The sequence below is a fragment of the Leucoraja erinacea genome, chromosome 11 (assembly GCF_028641065.1).
Source record: "Leucoraja erinacea ecotype New England chromosome 11, Leri_hhj_1, whole genome shotgun sequence".
Lineage (NCBI taxonomy): Eukaryota > Metazoa > Chordata > Chondrichthyes > Rajiformes > Rajidae > Leucoraja > Leucoraja erinaceus.
Window position 1 is genome coordinate 25,086,112 of NC_073387.1, and position 24,611 is coordinate 25,110,722.

The window sequence follows — 24,611 nt, forward strand, 5'->3', positions numbered from 1 at the left end:
GTCATACGTACAGAGATACAATGTAAAGCTTGCTCTGCATGCTATCCAATCAAATCACACTATACATGAGTACAATAGATTCTATTCTGGAATAGAATGCAGAGAATCCAGTGAGTCTAACATCTGTGGTCGGAAGGTTACTAGAGAATATTCTGAGGGATAAGGTATATATGCATTTAGGTGGTCAGGGACTGATTAGGGATAGTCAGCATGGTTTTGTACGTCTTGTCTCTTGTCTCATGAATTTGATTGAATTTTTTGAAGATGTGACAAAAAAGGTTGGTTTGGGCAGAACTGAGGACATATATGGATTTCATTGAGGTTTTTGGCAAGGTTCAGCATGATAGACTGCTCTGGAAGGTTAGATCGCATGGGATCCAAGGGCAGCTAGCTGACTGAATAGAAAATTGGCTTCATGCAAGGAAGCAGAGGGTGATGGTGGAAGGTTGCTTTTCGGCCTGGAGGCCTGTGACTAGTGGTGTACTTCAGGGTTTGGTGCTGGGACCATTCTTGTTTGTCATCTATATCAATGATTTGGATGAGAATGTACAATGCATGATTGGCAAAGTTTGCAATTGAGATTAAAGTGAGTGGTATTGTAGATAGCGAAGATAGTTGTTAAAAATGGCAGCAGGATCCTGATCAGTTGGGCAGGTGGGCTGAGGAATGGTTACTGCAGTTAATGGTTAATACAGAGAAGAGTGAAGTGTTGCATTTTGCGATGTCAAACCAGGGCAGGACCCACACAGTGAATGGCAGGACTCTGGGGAGCGTTGTAGATCCCTCTTGATCTAGGAGTGCAGGTATATAGTTCCTTGAACGTGACACCACAAGTAGATTGGGTGGTCCAGAAGGCTTTCGGCACACTGGCCTTCAGCAGTCGGAGTATTGAGTATAGAAGTTGGAAGGTCACATTACAAATGTACAAGACATTGGTGCGGCCATATTTAGAGGATTGTGTACAGTTTTGGCCACCCTGTTGTAGGAGAAATGTTGTTAAGCTGGAAAGGATGCAGAAAATATTCATGAGGATGTTGTCAGAACGTGAGGGAATTTAAAAAAAGGGTTTGTGTTAATGATATAAAAGCAAACAGCAGAAGCATCTGAGCTTGTAGTCTCTGTGATGCTTATAACTCTGGTACTACCAATAATTCACCCTTGCATTCCAAAGTGAGAGGAATTTAAACGTTTCTTTCTCCCATACATTATATATTTTCCTCATGACCTGGATGACTTTTATTATTTCACTTATCAAGCTCTCCATTTGAAAATGTCATTTTGAGGTTTTTGCTTTGAGGCCAAGAGTGAGAATCGTGTCAAATCGATTTTCCACAACAATGAGGAAGTGAGTATGTAGGAAGTGAAGGTTCAGACGTTGAGTACATAACTATATAGTGACGATAGAAGGAACCAACAACTGAGAGACTTGCAATGGAGAAGCCCATCAAAGAAGGCATACTTCAAATGCAGCACTACAAATTTGGGATGGTAAGTTATTTTGCCTTCATGTGCAAGATTTTGGCTCAAAGTGTAGTAGGGCAAATTGGGCAGTAAATAAGGTTAGACTGGGTCATAAACGCAACTGCACCTGTAATTACCATTGCACACCCTTGGCATGTTACAAATGCCTAATATCTCATACAAGCGTTCCGATTAAAAACCGACAATGTGCCATAGAAAGAGATATTAAAGTAAACGACCTGGAAGTTCGTCGGAGTTCGATCTTGGAGGAACAAAAAGAGCGAGGGTTTAGGAGGGTACTATCAGAGCCCAAAGTTTTGACAACTGACCCTCTAGTGTCAGCAAAGCTGGAGTGATTCAATGCAACCATGTTCAAAAGTCACAGAAGATAGACACAAAAAGCTGCTGTAACTCAGCGGGTCAGACAGCATCTCTGGAGAGAAGGAATTTGTGATGTTTCGGGTCGAGACCCTTTATCGCAGGTCTGCAGAAGAATTTGTGGAAGGATTTGAAAACTAAAGAATGGAAATATAACACTTGGTAGGTTATTTATCCAGTGTAGATCGGCATTGGGAATGGGAAATGAGACGCGAACACGGGAAGCGGTGCTTGGAATGAACTCGCGTTTATGCAGAGTAGAAAGGGGATGGAAGACCAGCCATGGCCACTAGAACAGGAGAGGGCTGAAGGCGCAACGGCGTACGCGTGAAACTTCAAACTGTACAACCATGCAAGGTAGACACAAAAAGCTGGAGCTGCTCAGCTGGACAGGCAGCATCTCTGGTGAGAAGGAATGGGTGACGTTTCGGGTCGAGACCCTTCTACAGCCACGCAAGAGATGGGCATATTGCACGATTTAATTAACAACACTCACTGCCTGACCCGCTGAGTCACTCCAGTTGTTTGTGTCTACCTTCAGCGAGCAATTGGTTTGTTTGACGTCTGGTGTGCGCTGCTTCTGTCCTGGAGAAGCTCACTTCGAGGTGGGAGGCATTAAGTATTCCGCACCGTGTTGTGCATTTAAAAACAACTTTACATTCTCAAACTTCAGGATTTACCCACGGCCAAATCCTTCAACTCCCTGCGTCTTCCTCGCCTACACTCCCCCTCCGCTTCCCACTTCCACACCGCTTACGCTCTCTTCTCTTCACCACCGGGACGAAGTATTCTCCAATTATGTTTTCTTCCCTGATTTGGGTTGGCTGATAGATCCAGGTTAGTGAGGACATTGCGACAATTTATCTGAAGTTTAAAAGTTCAATATTATTTTCATTCAGCGATACTCTGCAGTGTAAGAATTTGAGCTTTACGGTAAAATTGGAATATATTCAGGGTGCAGCTTACTGGAAAATAAAGCAGACGGTTTAAAAAAAAAAGGAAACCAAGGGAGATTAAAGGAAGTGCGACAGTTCTGTGTAAAAAAAATGTTATCACTGCTAATTTCTGCCATGCCATGTTTGGTCATCATTGTTGCTCTCTTGTGCACAGTTAGGCCACAGTGGTCCTCGGAAAATGTTGTGGCTTGACTGCACTTATACTTGCTGCCAGAGTAGAAGGGAAGAGGCCTCGACGTGTGAGGTTTGCCTTCATTGGGCACATCACTAAAAGGATGGATGCTATTATGCTGGAAAGTGGGCAGAGAAGATTTATGAGGATGGTGACAAGGGTCTGAGCTGGACAGGCGAGGACTTTATTTCTTGGAGCACAGGATACTGAGGGGTAATATTACAGAGGTGTATAAATCATGAGGGAAATCGATAAACGCACAGTCTATTTTCCCGGGAAAATTCGAGGTCATAGGTTTAAGGTGAGATGGGAAGGATTTAGCAGAAACCTGGGGGCAACTTTTTCACACAAATGGTGATGGGTATATGGAACGAGCTATCAGATGAAGTAGTTGAGGCAGGTACAATGACAACATTTAAAAGATATTTTGACATTAACGACATTAAAAGATGCCTTGGAGGGCATCTTACCACACACGGTGCCTCAGGAAGGCTGTCAGCATCGATAAAGACTCCTCACACCCTTGTAATGTAATGTTCGAACTCCTACCTTCCGGCAGACGTTACAAGGCCTTCTACGCCCGCACCTCCAGACTCAGGGACAGCTTCATTCCCAGAGCTATAGCTGCTCTGAACCGACCCTGCTGAGTGCCCCCCACCACCATGGACTGTCTCCCTCGGATGGTCACGTCGCACAGACACATCTGCACTTTAGACTGTTTTACTGTTCTTTTTTTTATAAACCATGTTCTCGGGGTATCTAAATCTAAATTTTATTAGTTATTTAAGTTATGACATCGGATGGAGGCTGCAGACCAAATCTCGTTGCACTTATGTGCAATGACAATAAAATATATTATTATTATTATTATTACATGGATAATAAATGTTTAGAAGGATATGGGTCAAACGCAGACAAATGGGACTACCTTAGATGGAGCATCTTGGTGAGCGTAGACGATTTGGGCTGAGTGCCTGTTTCCATACTCTATGTCTTTATAACTCCATTAATATTGTATATGGCACTAAAATATAACACTCTGGAAACACTTGTTTTCATTCCATGAATCCTATTAACCATAAATTTGACTGATTTGAGTTGACTTGCTGAATGTTTCCAGCAGTTTTTGTACTTCCTCCTGAATTCACAAATCCCTTGACTCTAACTTTTTAATGTTTAATGGCAGAACTAACTTAGTAATCAGAGGATCTAAGGGGATCGAGGAACTGAAATAAATTTTCATTAGGCGAGAAATAGTATTGGGTAGGCTAATGGGGCTGAAGGATGATAAATCCCCTGGGCCGGATGGTCTGCATCCCAGGGTCCTCAGGGAGGTGGCTCTAGAAATAGTGGACGCATTGGTGATCATTTTCCAATGTTCAATCGATTCAGTTCCTGTGGATTGGAGGATAGCTAATGTTATCCCACTTTTCAAGAAAGGAGCGAGAGAGAAAAAGAGGAATTACAGACCAGTTAGCCTGACCTGTGGTGGGAAAAATGCTGGAGTCAATTATTAAAGAGGTAATAATGGGGTATTTGGATAGCAGTAAAAGGATTAGTCCAAGTCAACATGAATTTATGCAAGGGAAATCATGCTTGACTAATCTTCTGGAATTTGTAAAATGGATGAAGGTGTGCCAGTGGATGTAGTGTATCTAGACTTTCGGAAAGCCTTTGATATGGTCCTGCACGGGAGACTGGTGACTAAAATTAGAGCACATGGGTGGGGTGTTGACATGGATAGAAAATTGGTTGGCAGACAGGAAGCAAAGAGTAGAAGTGAACAGGTCCTTTTCAGAATGGCAGGCAGTGGCGAGTGGAGTGCCGCAAGGCTCGGTGTTGGGGCCGCAACTGTTTACCATATATATTAATGATTTGGAAGAGGGAATTAGGAGCAACACCAGCAAGATTGCGGATGACACAAAGCTGGGTGGCAGTGTGAACTGTGAAGAGGATGTTAGGAGATTGCAGGGTGACCTGGACAGGTGAGTGAGTGGGCAGATGCGTGGCAGATGCAGTATAATAGAGATAAATGTGAGGTTATCCACTTTGGCGGCAAAAACATGGGGCAGATTATTATCTCAATGGGGTTAGGTAAAGGGGGAGGTACAGCGAGACCTGGGTGTCCTTGTACACCGGTCACTGAAAGTTGGCGTGCAGGTACAGCAGGCAGTGAAGAAAGTTAATGGAATGTTGGCCTTCATAACAAGAGAATTTCAGTATAGGAGTAGAGAGGTTCTTCTGCAGCTGTATAGGGCTCTGGTAAGATCACATCTGGAGTATTGTGTACAGTTTTGGTCTCCTAATTTGAGGAAGGACATCGTTGTGATTGAGGCAGTGCAGCGTAGGTTCACGAGATTGATCCCTGGGATGGCGAGACTGTCATATGAGGAAAGATTGAAAAGACTAGGCTTGTATTCACTGGAGTTTAGGAGTATGAGGGGGAGTCTTATAGAAACATATAAAATGAACTGGACAAGCTAGATGCAGGCCAAATGATCCCAATGTTGGGCAAGTCCAGAACCAGGGGCCACAGTCCTAGAATAAAGCGGAGGCCATTTAAGACTGAGGTGAGAAAAAACCTTTTCACCCAGAGAGTTGTGAATTTGTGGATTTCCCTGCCACAGAGGGCAGTGGAGGCCAAATCACTGGATGGATTTAAGAGCGAGTTAGATAGAGCTCTTGGGGCTAGTGAAATCAAGGGATTAGGGGAGAAGGCAGGCACGGGTTATTGATTGGGGACGATCAGCCATGATCACAATGAATGGTGGTGCTCGAAGGGCCGAATGGCCTCCTCCTGCACCTATTTTCCATGTTTCTATAGTCGAACAGAACACGCTAAATTAAATGTTACCAAGCATAACAACAAACATGGTCCAGATGATTGGGCAAGATAGAGTTGATATGTGTGACCAAAACAATGTTTATCTGTGTACTGAAGAAATAAAAATGTATGATCTTGATCACAGTCCCTTTGGCCAAAATTGCCCATGCCGACTAAGATGCCCCATCTACAAACTCCCGGCAGCCCACATGTGGCCCATATTCCTCTATACCTTTCCTATCCATGTACCTGTCTGAATGTCTTTTAGATGTTTTAAATGTTGTTATAGCATGTATTAAGAACATTTGACACAGTAAGTTAAGTTTTATTATTATCACATGTACTGAGGTACAGTGAAAAGTATTTGTTTGCATGCTATGCAATCAAATTTGATAATGATGTACATTAATACAATTAAGCCAAACACAAGTACAAAAGGTAGAGGGAAGTGCAGATTACAGTTCTCAGCATAACAGTTTGAGCGAAAAAGTCCAATGTCTGCAATAAGGTAGGTTGGAGAATCGAGACTGGACCTGGGTTTATGGAAGGACCTTTCAGAAGTTTGATAATAGAGGGGAAGAAGCTGTTCCCAAGTCTGGTGGTATATACTTTCAAGCTTCAATATCTTCTGCCTGACGGGTGCAGGGAGGAGGTGGGGTGGTGTAAGTAGCGTGAATTTTGGCGAGTCAGGTCTGTGTGATGAACTGGACTACATTCATAACTCTGCTATTCCTTGTGATCTTGGGCAGAGCTGTTCGTAATACCAAGCTGCGATGCAACTCAACAACGTGCTTTCTATAGTGCATCTGTAGCCGTTTATAAGAATCATTGGAGACATACCGAAATTCCTCAGTCTCCTAAGGAAGTAGAGGCATTGATGTGCTTTTTTGACTGTCACATCAATGTGGTTGGGCCATGACAGATTATTGATAATATTTATTTTCAAACTTGAAACTCAACTATTTCCACTTCGACACCGTTGATGCTGATTGGGGCCTATACTCCACCACACTTCATGAAGTTGATGACGAGCTTCTTTATCTTGCTGACATTGAGGGAGAGGTTGTTGCTACAAGTTCTCTATCTCCTTTTCTGTATTTGGTCTCCTCATTGATCACAATCTGGCCTACCACAGTGATGTCAGCTGCAAACTTGTTGATCGAGTTAAAGCAGAATTTGACCACACATTCGTGGCTGGAATGTAGGCGGGGATTGAGGACGTATCCTTGTGGGTATTGAAAAATATTATGGAAAATGTGTAGTCTTCACTGATAGTGGTCTGTGGGTTAGAAAGTTGAGGATCCAATGGCAGAGAGGGATGCTGACTCCTAGGCCTAGAAGTTTGGGGATTAGTTTGGATGGGTTTATGGTATTAAAGGCAGAGCTATAGTCTATAAATAGGAGTCTGACACGTGTCTTTGTGTTCCAGAAATGAGCTTAGGGCCAGGGTGTCTACCATGAATCTGTTGTGATGGTAGGCAGACTGCAGTGGATCAAGGCTTACAAGGATGGAGTTAATATGCAGCATCACCAGTTTCTTGAAGCAATTCAAGATGGTGGATTTTTAACTAAATTTAATTCTCTGTCTAAGAAATGGGGATACAAACTATGCCTGTAATGTACAATTCACTTGGAGTAAGATGATAGTACTCATGAGTTGAGTGACTAAGATTGTAGATGACACAGAATATAACAGAGTGCAAAATCTTGTCTGATGACTTAGTAGGTTTATTTTTATTTTTGGAGGCAAAGGTTTCATCTCACGCTGCCTGGGTAACTGTTCCTTTTTTTAGAGTGTAGATCCCAGCATAAAAAAGGCCAGACCTAACACATGCACAATGTGCAGCATGTCGAGGGATTAAAAATTGAGTTCGTTCAGCGGGACATTGTAAACTGGTGCACATTTTACACAAATAAGCATGTAAAGAGCTTAATAACTTGTAAAGACACACAGTTATCACCAGCAATTAACCCCCTCCCCAATTTCATGCCACTGCCTGTGATAGTTATACGATGAAGTTATATATATTGATATTAATCGTACTGTAGCTCATCTTGAGATTAACAGCCAGACATTGCTGCAGAACATTCTAGCATTTCAATATGTAGCAAGTTTAGTTTCATTTAGAGATCAGCATGGAAACAGGTCCTTCATCCCAACGAGCCCATTGATCACCCATTCACACTCGCTCGATGTTATCCTGTAAAATACTGTGTTATCCTGTTGCTTGTAAGAATATGTTTTTACAGATAGACAGACTATAGATATGGATTGATATCTAGATAGATAGACTCTATCTAGTGTAGCGTCATTGACAACATCCAGCCCAAGACAACTCCTGGCTTGGCCCTCTCCTGATATTTTATGCCGTTGTCAACGTACTGTGTGTGGCATTGGTATAAGTTTATTATTTTCACGAAATATGGTGAGAAACTTGGTTCTGTATTATATTTGGGTAAATCATACCATACTGTACATGAGTATAACAGGTGTTGTAAAAGAGAAAGTAAGCAGGGTGCAAAATATGCTGTTACCATTACTGTGAAAATGCAAATACGGGAAGTCCAACAACCACAATGAGATTGGAGAACACAAAAAAAATGACCTAAGCTTGTCGCAGTTCTGTTCAAGAGACTGATAACGATGGAGAACGAGCTGTTCTTGAATCTGGTAGTACTTTTGTATATTTTGTCTCAAATGGAGAAGGGCAACAACAGTGTGACGGGAGTAGGAGCAGCCATTGGTAATGTTTGTAATGACTGGAGTATGAGAAGTCCTTGGTAATGTACTGCTTCAGGAGCTGAGAGGTGCTTATTGAGATGAACAGTCATATGGGCATGAATAAAGTGAGCGCTCATAGTCTTTTTCCCAGGGTAGAGGATTCTAAAACGAGAGAATAGGCTTAAGGTAAGAGGGGGGAGATTTAAGTCGACTTTAGTAGTTTTCACTCACACACTCGGAAATCTCATTGTGGTCCTTGGACTTTCCTTATTTTCACTATCCTGCACACATTAGGGACAATTTACAATGTTACCATGCCAATTAACCTACAAACCTGTACATCCTTGGAGTGTAGGAGGAAACCGTAGCACCCGGGGAAAACCCACGTGGTCACAGGGAGAACGTACATACTCCATACAGACAGCACCCATGGTCAGGATCGAACCCAGGTCTCTGGCGCTGTAGGGCAGCAGCTCTAACGTTCCACCCAATATCTGGAATAACATAGGAAGCTATAGGAGCAGAAATAATTATGGCTTTTAAATTACATTTGTATAGGCATACTGTGCATTCAGAAAGTATTCAGACCCCTTCACTTTATCCATATTTTGTTACGTTACAGCCTTATTCTAAAAAGGCTTACGTTAAAGCCTTATTCTAGTATAACACTATAAGCTTGGTGCACCTGTATTTGAGTAATTTCTCCCATTCTTCTCTGCAGATCCTCTTAAGTCAGGTTGAATGGGGAGTGTCAATGCACAACTATTTTCAGGTCCCTCCAGGGATGTTCGATCGTGTTCATGTCCAGCTCTGGCTGGGCCACTCAAGGATATTCAGACATGCAACAAAGTCACTCCTGCGTTGTCTTGGCCATGTGCTTAGGGTCGTTGTCCTGTTGGAAGGTGAACCTCCGTCCCAGTCTGAGGTCCCTCTGGCGTAGGTTTTCATCAAGGATATCTCTGTACTTTGCTCCATTCATCTTTCCCTCAATACTGACTAGTCTCTCAGTTCCTGCTGCTGAAATATATCCCTACAGCATGATGCTGCCATCACCATGCTTCACTGTAGGTATGGTATTGGCCAGGTGATGAGCGGTGCCTGATTTCCTCCAGACGTGGCGCTTGGCATTCAGGCCAAAGAGTTCAATCTTGGTTTCATCCGACCAGAGAATCTTGTTTAGGTGCCTTTTGGCAAACTCCAAGCGGGCTGTCATGTGCCTTTTACTGTGGAGTGGCTTCCGTCTGGCCACACTACCGTAAATACTTGATTGGTGGACTGCTGCAGATTAAGTTGTCCTTCTGGAAGGTTCTCCCATCTCCACAGAGGAACTCTGGAGCTTTGGCAGAGTGACCATTGGGTTCTTGGTCACCTCCCTGACCAAGGCCCTTCTCCCCCCGATTGCTCAGTTTGGCCGGGCGGCCAGCTCTATGAAGAGTCCTGGTAGTTCCAAAGTTCTTCGATTTAAGAATGATGGAGGCCAGTGTGCCCTTCTGGACATGCAATGATGCAGAAATTGTTTTATACCCTTCCCCAGATCTATGTCTCGACACAATCCTGTCTCAGAGGTCTACAGACAATTCATTCATCTTCATGGCTTGGTTTTTGCTCTGAGGTGCACTGTCAACTGTGGGACCTTATATAGACAGGTGTGTGCCTTTCCAAATCATGTCCAATCAATTTAATTTGCCACTGGTAGACACCGATCAAGTTGTAGAAACATCTCAAGAATAATCAGTGGAAACAGGATGAACCTAAGCTGGGGTGGGGGGGGTCTGCATTTGCATTTAACACATAGTCCATGTTACTAAAACAGATGATTTAGTACTATTAGTGGGATCTAGCTGTCACAGGCTGGGTCCACAAATGGGGGGTGTCGGGGAAAGTGGGGGGGGGGGGTTGGAGAAAGGGAGAAGGAGGGGAGAAGGGGGGATGTGAGTGGAGGGGGTGGTGGATAAGGGGGAAAAGAGTGGAGCGGGGAAAAGGGAGGAGGGGGGGACACCACCCATTTGTGGACCCGGCCCCCTAACAACTCATGGCTAATAGTTTAGTTCCAATGAGGAGCAGGTAGAAGCTAGGGGTTAGGGTTAGGGTTAGGTTTAGGGTTTGGGTTTCCTCCCGCACTCCAAAGGCGCACAGGTTTGTATAAATGGTGGGATAGTGTGCGGGGGATCACAGGTCGCAGGCTGGGTCCACAAATGGGGGGGGGGGGGGGGGGGGGCGTTGGGGAAAGATGGGGGGATGGAGAATGGAAGAAGGGAGGGAGAGGGGAGGGGGAGAAGGGGATGTGAGGGGAGGGGGGCAAGTGGATAAGTGGGAGAAGAGTGGAGCGGGGAGTAGGGAGGAAGAGGCGGGAAGGGAAGAAGGGGGGGAGAGGGGAGGGGAGAAGGGTAGGGGGGGAGTGGAGAAGGAGGGATGGGGGGGGAAGAGGGGATTCAGTCTACACTCACTGAATCTATCCCTGTGAAAAGTTATAGAGATGGTGATCGGATCTGCAAGCGGACCAATACATCTATAAATAAAACTGAACGACTAATAGGCCTTTCTCACGGGGTGACTTGACGCAAGATGTAACCACAGTGAAGTGGTCGTGGTCTAGCACGATATCACACGATGTAACGGGGGGGGGGGGTAGACAAAGAGTTCCCACGGTACTCGGTATTTCTGTTATTTGTGCGAGTGACTTGTCCGTCTCCCGAGCTTTCCCGTTAAATCTTGAAAGACATTGTAAACTGTCAAGTGTAATTAAATCATCATGTGGCACAAATGATGGGGGGGGGGAGAGAGAGAAATGAGGGGAGACGTATATACACACACGAAGCAGAGTTTTACTGTGTATGTGGGAGACACAGATGGACTGAGCACAGTACCACGGTCTTACTGTGTGTGGGAGAGGGGGAGAAAGAGACGTACACTCACAGAGGCAGAGTCTCTCAGCCTGTGTGAGAGGGAGGGAGGGAGAGAGAGAGAGGCACACACAAGGTGGATGTGAAATCTCACCTGCCTGTTTCAGTGACAGACACCCGCCGCCAGTAAATTAAGACACCCCCATCTGTCTCCCCCTCCTCTCCCTCGACTCCCCCACCTTTCCCTCCCAACTCCAGTCCCATCCCGACCCCTGTGAAACTGAAGGGAGCAACAATTAACTGCTGCCTGCCCGCTGAGTTAATGAGTTCCCACGGTAGTAAGACGATGTTAGTTGCGCCCAAGTTTAAATTTCCAACGTGTGTTTCAGAGTAAAGAGTCAGCGCAGAATCCTTGATAATCAAAAACTGTCTGAATCAGCAAGTTAGACACAAAATGCTGGAGTAACTCAGCGGGCCAAGCAGCATCTATCTCTCAAAGAAGTACATGTGAAAAATTTCTCACGGACCATAAAAATGCGGGACCTTTCAGTAAAGTCCCTTTTAAAGATTATAGTTATTTTCTTGAATCTCATTAACATAACTCATGAATAAGTTGATGTCCATATGCGGATGCAAATCTTTATTTGTTAAATTCAACGCCACAGAAGACAATTTTTACTCACCTTCTGTCCCCTCTGTCCAGCTTCCGGGTTCAGCATTTGCAGGAGTTCCCATGGTACACGCAAGAGTCAGTACGGATATCGCACTGGCCACTACGTGCATATAATGTTGCAATGTTCAACCACAAGTGTACAAGTCACTCTTGGAGAAATTCAAGCTTGTTTGAATTTTCTCCCGAGTCACCAAGTTACACGAGTACCTGCCGTTAGTCCACGAATGGTCCACGGTGGTCCACGAGTGCCGTACGGTTATCGCAAGAGGTTCCCACGATGTTCAACTCTGGTTAACTCTTGCGTCAAGTCGCCCCGTGAGAAAGGGGTTTAAGACATCTTTTCATTTGCACAATTGATTTTATTGTATTAATTTTAATATATTAATGTTTAAAATCCATGCATTGAAGGAAGAATATTTTACAGCCCATCTGTGGTCCCTAACCCCAACCCCAACCTTAACCCTAACCGGGCGTCACCCACAGGACAGCATACATCAGTGTGTGACAGGGCGCACGATATGATGAGACACCCAAATGTAGCCCCAGGATTTTGAACATTCCAAAATCCTGGGGCAAGTGAAGCACCGCGCATTACCGCGTGTCACTGCTTGTGTCACCACGTCTCACCACGCGTCACGCCCGTGTCACGACCCGATCACGACGTGATAACCTCTTTTTAGGCTGTCGCCTAAATGTCGCCCAAATGACGCCCAAGTGGGACAGGCCCTTAATAGTTTAGAAGGCTATGAGCCAAATGCTGTAAATGGGACCAACCCAGAATATCAACATTGTCAGCATAGACAAGGCTCATTAAAGGGCCTGTTTCCATGCTGTTTTGCACTATGACTATTCCCAGTAGCCCTTATTTACTGACTTGCCATATTTAAGAAGTGCCTGCAATAATTTAGCCCACAGTCTTCAGCTTTATTCTGAAAATGAGCGTGCAAACCTTTAGAAACTCCTAAATCAAGAAGTACTTTTTTTGCTAAAGTTTTTGCTAAATTTAGTACGCTGTTATGTGGTACAGATCAGACCAGCAGAAAGTCAATGGTCTGAAGAAGGGTCTCAATACGAAACATCATCCGTCCCTTCTATTCAGGGATGCTGCCTGTCCCACTGAGTTTCTCCAGCATTTTGTGTCTATCTTCGGTGTAAACCAGCATCTACAATTCCCTCCTACATTGAAAGTTCTATAATATGTTTGGAAAAATAAGCCAAATAATGTGTCAAAGAAAAATCTTACATTTTCTAGATGGTGAAATTCCAAAGAACTATAGAAATCACAAGCACAATGTAAAGAGAGTTAGGCATTCCCACTGAATCATTGCCATTAACGATGGGACTAGTTTCTATGTGAGAAACAAGTTATAATGTTCTAGTCTGAAGAAGGGTCTCGACCCAAAACGTCACTCATTCCTTCTCTCCAGAGATGCTGACTGTCACACTGAGTTACTCCAGCATTTCGTGTCTATCTATGATGTTTGAAACATAGAAACATAGAAAATAGGTGCAGGAGTACGCCATTCGGCCCTTCGAGCCAGCACCGACATTCATTGTGATCATGGTTGATCGTCCCCTATCAATAACCCGTGCCTGCCTTCTCCCCATATCCTTTGACTCCACTGGCCCTTAGTTCTCGTGTTTGATCTGATTATATCAGCAAATATGTTTTTTTTAATAATGGTGATCATAGTACACACAACAGCATAGTCCAATTGTGTAATATATATTATCGGCATTATATTTAAATCACGAAGACCATGTAATCCAGCCATTCAGTCCATCAATTCTCTTATTTACATGAATCCTGACTATTATCCCTACATTCCCATCTTTCCAATCATCAACACAATATTCGCAATGTACGGTGAGTAATTGATCAACGGACTACGACGTGGGAGAAAATATAAACTCCACACAAACAGCATCAAAGTCTGGATTAAATGCAGTTTGCTAGAGCTGTGACACAACCTCAGTTGGTCTGTATTTTGGCCAAATCCCGCAAAAGATTTTCTATCCATTTACCATCCAAATGTCTGTAAAGATTGTAATTGTGCTTCATCCTCGTCCTGTGGCAACTCATTCCATTTACGCTGTATGGAAAAAGTTGCCCCTCAGGTTCCCGTCAAATCTTTCCCCACTCACCGTAAACCTATAAACCCTAAACCTTGTTTTCAGTCTACCTTGCCCTGAGAAAAAGGTTGCGACCAACAACATTTTTTATGCTCCTCATGATTTTATGTACTTCAATAAGTACACCTCTTGACCTCCTTCACCCCAGCCTACCCAATCTCTCCTTATAACTCAAGTTCCAGCATTAGCCTGGTGAATAATTTCTGCACCCTCTCTAGCCTAATCACATCCTTTCTATTGCATGGAGACCAAAACTGCACTGTATACTCCAGGTGGGGTCTCACTATGGTCTTGTAAAGTTGTAACATGATGTCCAAACTCTCATGCTCAGTGCCTCGACTGATGTGGGCAAGCCTACCCTAGACCTTCTTCACTGTCTGATTATGTTGCTACTTTAAAAAGTATGTACTTGTTTCTCTGTTCGGCAGCATTACCCAAACGTCTGCCATTCCGTGCGCATGTCCATTCCCGGTTTAACTTCACACTCGTCTGAGTTAAATTCCATATGCCATTCCGTTGCCAAATTTCCCAGTTGATCTAGATCCTGTTGAAACTTTAGAGGAACCTCTTTTCTGTCCACCATACCACCAATGTTACCGTCATTCACGAAGTTGTGCTTTCAGCGTTCAGGTGTGCTGGGAAGATCCGATTTTCTATTATGCCCTGGTGCTAACTGAACCCTTCTTGTAATTTCAGAAAATTTGGAAGAAAAGTTTTTTCATATTGTATCCAGCAAGTTCATTCAGCATTGCCAGGCTAGAGCAATTTGATGCAAAAGAGGGCAGCACATTCTTGGACAAATCTAATTCCAAAAAAGTGGAGAGGATAATTTGTCTGACCAACTGTATCAGCATCAGTCGGATTGAAGTGGAAAACACGCCAAAAGATATGTCTGCATTCTACATTAACACCATGGATAAAAACTGGATACTGGCCGCTCCAAAGCATGACGTGATGCAGTGGATCACCTGTCTTTGTGAGCTGGCATTTGTGGTAGGTAAAGTATGGAAAGTTTAGATTTCAAGTCAAAAGTGTTTTATTGTCACATGTCCCAAAATGGAACAATTACATTCTTACCTGCATCAGCACAATAGATATGTAAACATAACACTCTGCAAACACCATAATAATCATGGATTACCCGGCTTCGGCAGTGACCACACCGACACTTGCAATAGGGTGAACTCACATGGTATATTATATTTACAGTGGTAAGAAAGTCCAGGACCACAGAGAGGAGCTGGCCCTCACCATCAGGCTGCATGTGCGATGGATGCTGGTGATCTTGGAGTTGCCCTGGCAGTTCAGTCCTGGTCTTTAATTGAGGAGGCATGGCAATCTCAGGCTTCTCGCTGCAGTCCTTCCCCCCCTTCCCCCTTCCACCCGTCTCAATCTTCTTCATTCCTGGGCGTTCGAGTTACTGAACTGGGCCGTGATGTAACCAGTCAATATGCTATCTACTGTACACCGGTAGAAGTTCAAGAGAGTATTCCTTGAAATCACACACACACACACACACACACACACACACACACACACACACACACACACACACACACACACACACACACACACACACACACACACACACACACACACACACACACACACACACACACACACACACACACACACACACACACACACACACACACACACACACACACACACACACACACAATGGGAAGGGGGGAGAAGGGGTGGAGACAACTTTTAAGAAGCCAGACAACTTATAATAAGCCAGAGATACACAGCTGTGATGTTCAGTGGACATTTAACATTACCGGTCGGTTATCCTTGGCTCTGAAAACAACTGCTTATGTTTTTTTTCCTCCAATGAGCCAATGAAAATGACTGGACAGCAAAGGCGATGAACTAAAACTACCTGGACTACATGGCGCCCCCACTACAACTGCACCTACAACTACAGGATTATCGATTATCTTCATGGCGACCAATTTTTGGTCACAGAAAATTTTTCAACAAGTTGAAAAATTTGCGGCGACCATACTAAGGCTGCAACTAGTCCCCAGAATGCGGGAACTCCTTGCGACCATGAGGGAGACTCACCAGAGACCACCAGCGAACATGTGGCGGCCATGTGGCGAGCGCAGAGTCTCCTGCACTTGACTAACAAGTCGCCTAAGTGGGACAGGCCCATTAGGAAGTCAACAATCAGTTCCTCGGTTTTACTGATGTTGAGAGCAAGGGTGTTCTTCTGGCACCATTTGGTCAGTTGAAAGATCTCCCTCCTATACTCTGACTCATCATCATCTGTAATTCATCCAACAACAGTGTTGTCATCATCAAATTTGAAGATGGAGTTGGAACTGTATCCGGCTACACAGTCATGAGTATAGAGTGAGTAGAGCAGGGGGCTAAGCAGCAACCTTGGCTATTGAGGAGGAAGCCTTTGTCTATTGGCTGTACGGATTCTATGATCTAATATTAAATGGGTTTGGAAGTATGAATTAGTTTGTTAATGGTATGGTTACACTGGAGGAATTTCCCCCTTAAGTACATTGACACAATTCCTACATTCCTACATCAATAACTGAATGCATAGGATTGATCCTCTTCCAAGGTTAGCGCAGGGTGTCTTCGTAGCAGTGACCAGAATGGAGGGAGATGTTCTCTGTATCTAGACATAGCCACAGTTGATTCACGAAAATTCCCAATTCAGGAAAAGGGAAATGTTTCTCCAACTGTACCATACCATGCTATAAAAGGATGTCTTGCATTTATAAAGTGCCTTATCTGACCCTTTCAGGCCACTTTGGTGCTTTACATTCAAATTTATTTTTAAGTGAAGTCACTGTTATAAACATAAAATACATTTTTGGAAACATTCCTAAGATTGGCTACAGAATATTATTAGTCCTGCAATGTTGCTCCTCACAATACATGTATCCGATTACCTTTGAAATATTACAAAAGTACACACACATGCTTTGTGTATGTGTTCTGCAATAATCAATGGCATAATTGTATGTTATTGGATGGTATCTTTACAAAGCAGCACATGTTGTCTTTGATGAACTAAATTGTTCTGGGGAGCACGAGGAAAATACTCACAGCAGTTAATCGTGGCTGTCAATAAATTGGGCTCGGTCTAGGATCGCCCCATTTCAAAGTGGGTAGAAGTGCAGAAATGTTGTATAGAAATAGAACATTATACTGTTTATTAATTTTTGCTAAATTGTTTAACTATTTGTTTTCATTCCTCTGTTGCCAGGATACCAATGCGCAGAATAAAAGTGCAGATTTTCCAGCATCCAGTTCCATGTCATCCAGTGATTCATTTTCGATGAAAGAAAATGAGCTTTATTCATCCATATCTCAAGGTGCACTAATACATATGCTATCCAATGTAAAGTAATGTCTACAGCATACTTTAAGGATGCAGTTGTTGTTTGTGCAAATTTTGCTTAATCACATAAAATGTTAATGCCCTCTTCATCTGACTTGCTAGGGTATTAAGAGTAGGTCAAGTAATCACTGTGTAGGTAGGAACTGCAGATGCTGGGTACACCAAAGTTAGACAAAAAAAGTGCCATCGGCTTAGATTTGGCAGAATTGAGATTTGAATGTGAAACAGCATGTGGATGATCCAGGCCAAGAAGGGAACATACTAGTGTGTAGGAAGGAACTGCAGATGCTGGTTTAAACCAAAGATAGACAAAAAATGCTGGAGAAACTCAGTGAGACAGGCAGCATCTCTGTACAGAAGGAATGGGTGATGTTTCGGGTCGCGACCCTTCTTGGGAGACCTTGTGTTGGGGAATGAGCCTGGTAGGTTACTGATGTTTCAGTGGAAGAGTATGTTGGAGATAGTGATCACACCTCTATAAGTTGTAAGATTGTTTTGAAAAGGGAGAAGACTGGAACTTGAGGGAAGGTGCTTAATTGGAGAAAGGCAAACTGTAATGTTATGAGGCAGGAGCTTGGGTGGGTACACAGAGCAATTGTTATTGGGTAAGTCTACATCTTGAAATGTGGGAATTGTTTAAAGGACAGTTGATCGATGTTCAGAATCCGCATGTTCCAGTAAAGGAAGAGGGATAAGGATGGCAAAGTAAAGGAATCATGGACGATCAAAGAGGTTGTCCATTTTTAGTAAGGCATTCGATAAAATCCCCCGTTGTAGGCCAACCCAGAAGATGCACGGGATTATCAGTAACTTGGTCACATGGATTCAGAACTGGCTTATTGAGAAAAGACAGAGGGTTATGGTGAGAAGATAGGAAGGCTGTCAAATTATACAGTGGGATGTAGATTAGCTAGAGAAATGGGGAGAGAAATGGCAGATGGAATTTAATCCGAGCAAGTGTGACGTGTTGCATTTTGGGAGGTCAAATATAAGGGGGGCATAGACAATTAATTGCATGACCCTTAACAGTATTGATGTACTGAGGGATCTTGGGGTCCAAGTCCATAACTGCCTGAAAATGGCAACACATGTACAGTAGATGGACTGGTAGAAAACCTAATTGGTATGTTTGCTTTCATTGGTTGGGGCATTGAGAATGAGTCAGGAAGTTATGATGTAGCTTTACACGATTTTAGTTAGACACATTTGGAGTATTTTGTGCAGTTCTGCTTGAATGGAAGATTGTGGAGGCTTTGGAAAGAGTGCAGAGGAGGTTTATCAGAATGATGTCTGGATTAGGGCATATGAGCTATAGGGACAGGTTGGATTGTTTTTTTCTGGAACACTGGAGGTTGTGGGTGAATGGGGTTGAGAGGGAAAGATAGATAAACCATGATTGAATGGTGGAGTAGACCTGGAGGGCCAAATGGCTTAATTCTGCTCCTATTACTTATGAACATGAATTTATGAGTGGTGCGGCAACATGGAAAAGAGCACTTGGCTGGTGCAGGTAACAGTGCAAAATTCATGGAGAGATTGTGAGGTCACCTCTTTTTCATGGTAGGAATCCCATGAAATGTTCATAATTCTTTTACTCAGAAGCACAAACTACAAAGTAATACTCTGGCATGATCAATAATCACAACCACAGAGCTATCTTACATTCCTGTAGTGGAACAGATTAATTTCACTTTTAATGATCGTGGATGGAAAAACTTTGTAACAAGATGATTGATAATGTATTCCACAGTAAAGCCTGATAACCAGTTCACTGTGACTGTGCAGAAGACGGCAACTACAACTAGATGCAATCTTACAGGAAAATACACGTTGATAGTTGGGAATGACAGTCTGATTTTGAGTGATCCCGTAACTAAGGAAGTTGTCTATAAATGGCCATACAAATTACTGCGGAGATATGGAATAGATCAGGTGAAGCATTTTCTGTTTTTTTTTTAAATTCTGCTATGTGTTATGTTCTGTTTCCAAACTAACTCTGTTAAGCTTGTTATGGACCTGATTCAGTATACATATTGAAATAGCTCTGCTCGAAATCAGTGCCATCAGCCAGTTCCAATTGAGATCATTTGAATATATGCAATTTGAGATTCATTGTGCATTATGGTGCAAAAGGTATTGAGGGAAGCAGAGACCAGAGTGACGGATGTGCATGAGGTGAAAAACATAGTACTATAAAACAGTCATGTTTTAGCAACTAATATTGCCATGGTTATGATTGGGGGACTCTTTAAGATTGAATTGGAGGTAAATCACAACAGTGCTCTCATACCTGAGCCATTTTAAACGCTAGATCTCATTTAGAAATCCAGGGCTGCCCCTTGAAACTGGCATATTTGATGTTGGAGCAAGAAGTATGAAACCAGATTGGGAGATTTAAGATACTGGATCACTTCCTGGGCATACATTTAATGAAGTCTTTGGTAACCAAGGCCAACAAAAAACAGTGGAGTCTACATAAGATTATGGAAATTCCAAGAAATTCTCAAGGCCAGACTGACGTATTTCTATTCCTCCTGAGACACAAACAATCCATTGTACTGTTATTTTTATGCTTATCTTTGCTCTTCTGGCAATCTGATGACTACTGCCATGGTTTGCCATTCAGGATCAGCTTTCACAAAATTACAGATAAAATGATGTCAATAGGAAATATGACCTGATTGGACTTCCACGCTTGAACATAGAGTATGCACTACCTGTAATTTACTCATTATACCTGTGACTAATTGATTGACACAGTACTCCATTTTGATTGTACCACCTCCATTTTGCTTTGCTGATACATGGCCATTGAATTATATGATATAGAAATGTTTGATCCCAGTCATGAACACAACAAAGAAACTTTTAATAGATAAAAGATTTCAGTTTATTGGCATTCTGAAAGTGCTTAATAAGTTTTCCCTCACGCTTATAAACAACTGTTCAGTGGAAATGCATCTCACTGGAACAGGACAAGGCTAGACCTAACCCTAACCCATCTTTTGTGCTAGATTTACTGCAGCAGGCAGAGACGATAAAATCAAGCAAATTTTTTTTGTTGTTTGAATATGGGCGAAAGAATGATATATTGATTTATTCCTTTGGTTGTTAAAATGTAGGGTTTATCTTAGCAATTGATCTCTTTATGCAGGCCTTGATATAGGGTATTTAAAAGATAAAGGTGTTCCACTTTATTGCAAACATGTAGATTGGGCCGATTGGCTCATAGGTCAATTAATTAACAATCTATCAGATTGAGACCTGTGTTAATGCCTGGATCAGATTCCTTGTGTCCTTCTCAACAAGACAATCAGTTTTCAGGATAGGTCCAGCTGTATATTTCATGAGTTGGACTGTAACACGAGTTGGGATTTTCTTTGCTGGCCTAATGAACCAATCTCATCCCTGCTCCAGGCTCAGGATTGTAATGGATGACTGTTGACAAGTTCTATGCTGATTCGATCACTGTTCCTTCGGTACCTTCTGTGTCATCAATCCAGCCAAAATCCATAAGGGTCTGCAAATCAAGCTGCCCTTTAAAAAACATCATCAGATGCTAGCAAAGTGACCAAAACTATCCACCATTCCTCTCTTTACCTCTGGATGAATCTGTGGGATGTGATTAATTCATAGACCCCCTTCAATGGTTAGATCCTATTTCTTGGATGTGGCCCATATGATGAGCAAAATCACAAATCATCTGTAAGACTATGATAGATATTCACATATATTTCTCATCCTTTTGAGATGGTGAGCATGTATTTCTCATTCAACCACCATCTCAGTATTTTTGTCCACCCCATGCACTTTCAAGGCTGTACCATCTCCATTCAGCAATGAATTATTGACTGTCTCAATTGAATCTGGGGCACTGAATTTCACCAGATGTATATGTTTTTCCTGTCTGAGCTTTCTATAGAGTTTTTGATGGTATTATTAATTTATTATTGTACCACGATACATTGAGAATTTTGTTTTGCACGGCTATCCAGGTGAAACATCCATACATAAGAACAATGAAACCATGCAAAATTCTGAGAAATTCCAGATAAAAGAGAATACAAGGGCTACAACCAAGCAGTTTGGGGGTTGGGAATGCATCCTTGGCTTTTAAGAGTGTCTGATAACAGTAGAGAAGAAGCAGTCCTTGAATCATGCTTTCAAGCTTTTGTATCTTTTGCCCGATGGGAGAAGAGAGAATGACTGGGTTGTGAATGGCCCTTGGTTATGTTGGCTGCTTTCCTAAGTCAACAGAGGGGGAGGGTGGCTTGTTTGCACGATGTTCTGGGCTGCGTCCATAGCTCTGTAATTTCTTGTGTTTCCCGGGCAGAGTTGCCAAGTCAAGTTGCACTGAAGTGCTAGAGGAAGATACAGAGGATCTTAAGAGAGATTACTGTGTAATCTCTGAGGATCTTATTAAATAATTATCTTATGGTGCAAGTGCTATCTAGTACATTTTAGACATTGCCGTAAATGCAACCAATAACAAAGACTACATCGCAGTAAGTTACCATGGATGGCCCTCAATCTCAAAACTCTGGAAAAATCCCTATATTTTTACCATATAACCATATAACAATTACAGCATCTACCTGCACTCAGAACATAACCCTTCATTCCTTTCCCGTCCTATTCAATTTATTTTTAAATGATAAAATCAAACCTGCCTCCACCACTTCCACTGGAAGCTCATTCCACACAGCTACCACTCTCTGAGTAAAGAAGTTCCACCTCATGTTACCCCTAAACGTCTGTCCCTTAATTCTCAAGTCATGTCCTCTTGTTTGAATCTTCCCTACTCTCAATGGGAAAAGCTTTTCCACGTCAACTCTGTCTATCCCTCTCATCATTTTAAAGACCTCTATCAAGTCCCCCCCTTAATCTTCTGTGCTAAAGACCTAACTTGTTCAAACTTTCTCTGTAACTTAGTTGCTGAAACCCTCTTAGAGATTCAGGTGGTGAACCTGATACAGAATGTATTTGATACCTCACCAGTGGAGAACCAAAAGGGATATGTAATTTAATTTGAGTATGGCTTGAATGACAGTGATTTGCAATCTGGGGTAACAAACAACTTTTGCTTCATCACAGTTTTTCATTTTCCTAAAAACGACACATGCAATGGATTTTCTATACTTGACAGACATGAAATGTGTTACATATTTCAATATTACATAAAGCCAAATGTGGCTTTGTGAATTTTATATTGTGGAAAATTATAGATTGACATAGATTTTTTTTTCTGCAGGCAGGTTTCACGTTTGAGGCAGGCAGAAGATGTGATTCCGGTGAAGGGGTTTTTCAATTCAACACAAAGGAAGTTGAAAAAATTTACAACATTGTTGGGAGATTTGTTAAAGAATTAGAATCCAACAAAGAAAGTCGACCAGTGAAACCCATCTCTGAGACTTCCAAAGGACCTGGCCGAAGAGCATCAAACACTCCAAATTTTTCTCAAGAATTATTCAACAAAAAGGCCGAAAGTGGGCATGCCTTGAAGAATGAGCAGAACCCTGAGAAAAGTTCAAGAACAGCAAAAAGTAAATTAAATCAAGATGGGAAAGACTATAAATCTGCTTGTGGAGCTGAGCCAAGATTGGGATCAATTGGTAATACTCCATCTATAAAAGAAAGGGTAGAAGACCCAATCATTTATGCCAGTGTCCTGCTGTCTAAAGAAAGATCAAAGAAAGAGGACACAAAAAAGTTCACACCTGATCCTACAAAATACAAAGAATGTGAGGACAGTGATGATCCAGAAGCAAGTTCATTTTATGAGAATATTTCTGAGAGAGAATTTCCCTTTTCCCTCAAGGAGAGGTCATCTTTCCTTAAAGGCATAGAAAGGCCAATTTACCAACGTTCGGGGGAGAATATTAAAGACGGGGCCACATTGTCTGACACAGATTATGTGAACGTAGCACCTGAATGGAGTCAGCAAGATTCAGAAGATGATTACGAAAATACTCAGGTTGATCAAAAACATGAATTGTATGCAGTTATCATAGGAAAAAAGAATGAAGCAGGAGAGTTTTCCAAGAGCACTGAAACCTCAAAAGTCACAAAATCAAAGCTACCACCTGGCTTCCATGAGATGCTGTCTGACATATATGCTAAACCACCAAGTAATACACGAGAATGCAAAGTTGAGAGAAGTAGCAAAACGCAACAGTACAGGGGAAAGGATAGATATGATTGTTGAGTGAGGAATAATCTCCAAGTATCCTTGTAATTATTTAGGCATTTGAAAAATTACTCTGCAATATTCAAAATGTTTTATTTTCCAATAAAACTGCAATTAAGGTTTATGTGTGACTCAAAATGAAGCTACCTTTTGTGTCCATTCCTTTATGTGAAATAGTAAGATTAAACGAGAACTTACCAGTTTGAAGTTTGATCTGTATTTTATGAGGAGTTACGATGAGGGATTTCGTGAAGAACCCCGCTTCCACACATGCGTGTCATTCTTCAAAGCAGCGGTGTGAGGTCACAGAAACCTATAATGATCTAACATAGTAAGATTATCAAAGAGATACCAGTTTTTGATATGATCATAAGAGGGTGGGAGCGGAGGGCACGAAATCCCTCATCGTAACTCCTCATAAAATACAGATCAAACTTCAAACTGGTAAGTTCTCGTTTAATCTTACTATTTTACTTCGGAGTCACGTGAGTGACTTCGTGAAGATTTCAAAGCTCTGTGACCTCATGCCGTGGAACGAGTCCATGCTTCACAACTGCCTTGGGTATTGGGAGAGAGCATCATTAGTAGTTTTAAAACACAATTATACAAAGAGTTGTGTGGTATAACGAAAAAAAAAAAATATATAACATTTTTTAAAATTTGAGAATCATAACCCTGTAACCTATCGGCCAAATTATTTTGTTGAACCTAAAATGTTTTCTTAATACAATGATGGCTCCAAATTAACTGGTTTATTATACAACCTGTGGAAAAACCCTTTTTTAAAATGACCCTCCTGCCATTCTGAGGATTTGGTCTGTGGGTACCTGTATAATATTGCTGCGGATGTTGCTGCAGTCCTGGTGGAATGAGAGTTGAAACATCAGTGTCT

At 42.4% G+C, this 24,611-nt stretch overlaps 1 protein-coding gene across 1 annotated transcript; it reads left to right on the plus strand.

Moving 5' to 3' along the window:
- Positions 1–1,191: 1,191 nt before the first annotated feature.
- LOC129701601 (docking protein 3-like) lies at positions 1,192–24,301 on the plus strand. Its single transcript, XM_055642892.1, has 5 exons — positions 1,192–1,488; positions 14,859–15,155; positions 17,398–17,506; positions 19,283–19,464; positions 22,784–24,301. Exons 1-5 carry the CDS (start codon positions 1,432–1,434, stop codon positions 23,735–23,737), a joined length of 1,599 nt encoding a protein of 532 aa, XP_055498867.1. The 5' UTR covers positions 1,192–1,431; the 3' UTR covers positions 23,738–24,301.
- The last annotated feature ends 310 nt before the right edge of the window (positions 24,302–24,611 follow it).

Excerpts from the sequence above, each read along its gene's own strand:
- LOC129701601 (XM_055642892.1), top strand. The coding sequence starts at position 1,432 with ATGGAGAAGCCCATCAAAGAAGGCATACTTCAAATGCAGCACTACAAA. Across the intron at positions 1,489-14,858 it reads AGCACTACAAATTTGGGATG|AAAATTTGGAAGAAAAGTTT; the intron begins GTAAGTTATTTT and ends TTGTAATTTCAG. Across the intron at positions 19,465-22,783 it reads GGAGATATGGAATAGATCAG|GCAGGTTTCACGTTTGAGGC; the intron begins GTGAAGCATTTT and ends TTTTTTCTGCAG.